We start from the raw sequence: 5,417 nt of genomic DNA, 5'->3' as shown, positions 1-5,417 counted from the left end.
AAAAAAAGATAATTGCAAAATCAAACTACATTCCCTTATTTGTAAGACTTTAAATGCATCTTGGAGATGGCCCCAATCAGTATCTTGTTTCATAGAGGGAAATGATTTGGGGTGGTTCAATACATGTGATGAAGATGGCAGAAGGTCAGTGCTTGCTGCTGATACAAGTAGCTGTTCTTTTATAAATAGGTTTCCTAACAGCTTTTACCTTCTCAGCAGGATATACATGCTGCTTCATGAACTCCTTGACCTTCAGCAACATTTCCTGGCCTCTCCTGCTCTGACAGAATAGCTCTCCAGAAGCACTGGGATGTGTGCTGCTGAAAGATGACCTGGAGAAGAACATCCAATGCAATAACAACCAAGACCAGATTTTCCCCCATCATAGTGCCTGCCTTATACAGGCACTTAAATAAGTGAAGATGCTGTCAAAGCTTTGCCTTGCCTTTGACCAGTAGTGTAGACCACTCTTACCTCTGTGAGAGCTCCAACCCTCTCTGGGCCAGAGGCTTCACCATCTTAGCGAATTCGTGACTATTCTCTGCAGCAGCATTTCCAAGGAGGTATCTGGCATATACCCCCTGAAACCAAAGAAAGGCACCCATGGTATCATCATGCACTGAAAATCATCTCTGTAGTAGATTGGTGATTTCCTCAACTATGAAAGTAACACTAAAATGGACATATGCTTAAAAGGAAAGAATCACCGCCCATACAGATTTTACTAGGGTATGTTAGCATTGGGTTTGGCCTGTTTGTGATACAATGAAGGTGCCTGGAGCACAAGAGGAAAAAAAAAAAACAACTTATCCCAGCTAAACAAGAACTACTACAAGAAGTAGTAGAAAGAAAAAAAAAGAAAAAAGCAGAGTGAGCACATGGCAGTGCAAGCAAGCCCAGCTGACAGCAGTGTGCACACCAATTACAGCCAGACTGAATTAACTACCCACACACACACTCCTCCCCCAAACTAACAGCTGGTGGCTTATCCCACACATGGTATGCTGATCTGGGGCTGCAACTCAGCCTACACTTGTGCCCTACAAGGGCTGAATACCAAATTAAACAGTTACTTTACTGAACAATCTGTCAAAGAAACTTGTTTTCCCCTATAGTCACACCTCAAGGTTGGCTTCCTATGCTGAGTTCTCACCTGTGGGTGGCACCAACAGAATCTTACTCATCCATCCTGCTACCTGCTTCCACCTTGCATGAACTTAGAAAGATCTCTCTTTCTCAGTACTACAGGATTTAAAATAGGCTGAGTTCTCACCTGTGGGTGGCACCAACAGAATCTTACTCATCCATCCTGCTACCTGCTTCCACGAGAGCTGCATGAACTTAGAAAGACCTCTCTTTCTCAGTACTACAGGACTTAAAATAGCCAGAGTGCAAAAAGAGAACAACAAAATCACCCCCAGACTAGAACATGAGTGAGAAAAATCCACACATCTGTGTTTTCTTTGGTCTTAGCCTGCTTCCCTAAGAAGTTACTAACGTACTTTGTGTGACAAAAATTCTGTCCTGGAGTCCTACCAGTGATAAGCACCTGAGATAAAGCTTCTGAAGGAACAAAATGACAGGCAGTGGGTCTGGTTGTTTTTAAAATTATTAAGATTTGAACAAGCATTACTAACACTCATAGTAAAAATATGTGACACTTCAGCAAATGAGAGTGTATTACCTGGGCTATTGCTGCCAATTTAAAATATGATAAAGCAAGGAAAAAGTTGAAGTTGGGTAAAGCAGTGCTAATACCCCGGCAGCGGCAGTAGATGGAAACCAGCTCTTCAAATGAAGGACTTTCTGAAAAAAACAACAAAACAACAGAGTATTTTAGAACGCTCAACATTTTCTGTGACTTTTTTTCCCACCTTATTCTTCACACGTTTGCACAGCTTTTCAGCTCTGTGAGATATTCCATCTACCCAGGAACAATCCTGATGTGTCACTTCTCATGACCAGTGTGACACGGAGAGCCCGAAGGCAATGGGAGTGTCCTACCTGCAGAGACACAACCTCCCATGGGGCCTCACCTCCCCTCTGCTCAGGAAACCCAATCCACCCCCGGGCAGGGGAGCTTTGGGTTTTGAGTATAAATGACAAATCTGTATTTAAATTTCAGTTTTCTGCTCTTATCTCCAGGAAAGGTTCAAAATAAGCTTTTACCAAAGTAGCACACTGTGGCTGAGACACAGGCCTGTGAAAACAGGACTACCTTCAACCTCACCATTGGCACGTTTCCTACAAGGAACAAAGCTGTGGAAAATATCTTTTTAAGTGCAAAACTACGTGCTCATTAATTTAACTTTATTGTCTATAAAACATAACGTATCAAACATAAATCAACCCTAAAATTCACATCAGTTAAAATACTGCAGTTTCATACCTACAGTGTCTTTGAGAGCCAAGGCAGATCCTTGACCTAAGGCTTTAGTGGCTGGTGGCCAGAAGTGGAAGAGGGTGGCATAGGCCAGATCTGCCATCGGATGGCCCACAGTTGAAAGTTCCCAGTCCAGCACTGCCAGAACACGAGCCTTAAATAAAAACAAAATCCTCACATGAATCCTAGAAGGTAAATACTCTCCACCCACACCCTCCTTAATTACCCAACAGCTTTCTTTGGTTGCTGTGTGTTTAAAACTAAAAACAGGTGCTGCGCCTGTTTACGGTAAAACCAGGCACAGGTTTTTGGCACCTTAATTTTGGAATGTTAAGTTCCTTTTGGCATGGGATAAGCATCTGCAGGAAATCAACATTCACCTACTGGCAGACAACCAGGCACTCTTCCAGTGAAAATCTGTTTAAAATTCTACACTGGACTAGAGCTAATGAATGAATGGAGTCATGAGCTCCTGCAATGAACACTGGCTCTGTGTTAGCACCAGACACCCACATCCCACGCACGGAGCACAGAAAAGAAGCAAGCTCTCTGCTGCTCTTTTCCAAGGTGTATCATGTACTACACCACCCATGTCAGTGTCCCGTTACATGGCAGGACTACAACTACAACCTCACTAAGCCTGTACAGATCTGTCTGAGATACCTCTGTTGGGTGGAAGATGATGTTGTCTATTCTGAAGTCCCCATGGGTCAGGCTTTCTTCATCATCTCCAGGTGGCAGGTTATCTGCTAACCACTCAGCCAGCTTGTTCATGGCAGGAATGTCAGCGTGAGCAGCTGCCTCATACTGTCTTTTCCAGGTGGATACCTGAGGAGATACAACACTTCAACATGTTTCCCAACTGATCCACAAGTTTGTCGAAGGCACCACATTCTGAAGCACATGCTTCTGGGCTTTGACTGTTACCAGGTTAGCTGAAACTTCAGTAAACCCCTGTGCCTTTCTATTTGCAAACGTGACCTGCGAGACCAAAGGGTGTGCTGAAGCCCACCTCCATTTCCTGTTTCAACCCTGTCTGCACTGTCCAAACCCAGTCTGATTCCACAAGGGAACAAGCATCATTCCCCGAGGATATCACTACAGAGCCAATCTCAGTGTAGGGGACACTTTATACTGTGCACAAAAACCTGAACTAAGCCAAGGTGTAAAAGTAACCATCGTATTTTAGCTATTAAACAATCATAAACAATTTATCTCACAAATCTTCCAAAACACAACGAAACACGAGAATTTTTTGAAGAGCTGTACCTGTCTCCTGCAGTACCCTGGGCCTCTGCCATAGCCCTGCAGGCCCAGTGACTGTAGGCCAAAGGAGTGGAGCAGGGCCAGTGTCTCCATCACAGCGACGCTCAGGGCGGAGCGCTCGGCCGGGCCCACGCCGGGCAGCGAGGCGTCCCGGAAGATGCGGCCCTGCAGACACCACAAACCAGCCCTTTGGTGAGGAGTTCTGGGAAAAAAGCTGCAGGTTTTGGCAGCCAGAATAAACACAGTGAACAAACACACCCCATGCAATCAAAACCCCCTTCCTCCTTTATTTTGCTCCTTGCCCAGGAGAGATGAGGACACTGACAGTAATCTCAGATCAACAGAGAGCTGAAGTAGCTGGAGAGCTACTGGAAGGCACTTAACAGAGTCAGCAGCTGAAAGTCTGTGTTAGAGCACTCAGTCCAGACATCCTCAAACTGGAAAGTACCAGGAACACAAAAGTGCCTGTCTGTAACAGCTAACTTCCAGAAAAAATATTAATTAAGACCTTGGGTGGTGTCAGGGGGGAAGAGGCAGGGCAAGGAGGGGAATGGGTGGGAGCTGGAGGAGGTGAGGTCAGTGAGAACCCCTGACAACTAGCATTTCTTAAAAATATCAGAGATTATTTGCAATTACATCACAAAACTTAGTAACTGCTGGATTAGGCTCTATCAGAAAGGCTTTAGACAATTTAAAAGCAGCTTGTAGTAAAGAGGAGACAAAAATGTCTCTCAGTGAAGGCCCCACCTGCACGTGCTGCATTACATAGAACTCTGTCCCGATGACAGAAGCGTCACCGCAGTACAAGAGGGGCTCAGGCACTGGGAACCCCGCTGCAAACAGGGCCTTCTGCACACGATATTCCCTGTCGACCTGAGGCAGACACAGAAACGCAGGCTCAGTGAGAGGCTTCCAAACGTGAGACTCACAGCTCCTCCTCTCGGGGGCTCAGCTATGGCACGGCCCGTGCAGGATCCCGCAGCTCCTCCCGCTGCTGGGCACCCCCCCACCCCCGCGCTGGGCGTGTGGAGCTGGCTGCAGGACGACTCACCCTGTGAGCCCCGGCCAGGAGGGGGCCGTGGGGCTTCTTCCTGAGCACGTAAGCATGCCCCTCCTTCTGAAGATAAAAGGTTGGGTTCGACTGGCCGGAGCTACAAAGAAAAAGGTTACAGTTACTGAAGAGTCCAAGCACTCAGGAATTCACCAGCCTTTAACAGACACGGTGCAAGATGTGCTGTGATTTGGCCTGAACAAAACAGAAACAGAGGAAAGGGTCCTTCTCCAGAGCGTGGGTTTTTTACATACAGTCTTATGAGGATGCATGCAGTAGCTTACAAAATCAGGGTCAGAGGTTCTGCCCCTGCCTATAAAAATGATGTGTTCTTTCACTGCAGAGAGCTCACAGATACTCAGTTTGCTCTCCTGTGAAACAGGGACAGCACTCACCTCTCCTCCCTAAAGAGACTCCAGCAATGCTCCCAAGGCATGCAGCTGAAACTAACTTCAGAGCTTTCTGATTTGGAGGAAATTAAAGAGAGGAGAATTCACACAAGCCCATGACTGTGTGTGTCTTTTGAACAGTGTAAGCATGGAGCAAGCACTCCAAAAAATGATGAACTGTAGTGCCAAGCCTGTGGTATGCTAGCCCCATCATCACCAACAAGCACTGTGCTTGAGGGTCTGCCTGCAGTAACAGCAAAGTTGTAAATAATGAATGCTGTAGTGAGAAAGAATCACCAAAATTAAACATTTCAATCACACACATGTA

The 5,417-nt window shown here is 46.0% G+C and overlaps 1 protein-coding gene across 1 annotated transcript; it reads right to left on the bottom strand.

Moving 5' to 3' along the window:
- Positions 1-208: 208 nt before the first annotated feature.
- ACAD11 (acyl-CoA dehydrogenase family, member 11) lies at positions 209-4,800 on the bottom strand (the record flags this gene model as incomplete). Its single annotated transcript, XM_008936948.1, has 8 exons — positions 209-332; positions 475-581; positions 1,685-1,806; positions 2,390-2,537; positions 3,047-3,211; positions 3,653-3,814; positions 4,397-4,522; positions 4,701-4,800. Coding segments are annotated over 8 exons (1,054 nt in total), but the record flags the coding sequence as incomplete, so codon positions are not given.
- Between the last annotated feature and the right edge of the window lie 617 nt (positions 4,801-5,417).

Source organism: Merops nubicus, unplaced genomic scaffold, assembly GCF_000691845.1.
Source record: "Merops nubicus isolate BGI_N331 unplaced genomic scaffold, ASM69184v1 scaffold7903, whole genome shotgun sequence".
Lineage (NCBI taxonomy): Eukaryota > Metazoa > Chordata > Aves > Coraciiformes > Meropidae > Merops > Merops nubicus.
Note: the sequence above shows the minus strand (reverse complement) of the source record. Positions and strands in the feature narration are given on the sequence as shown.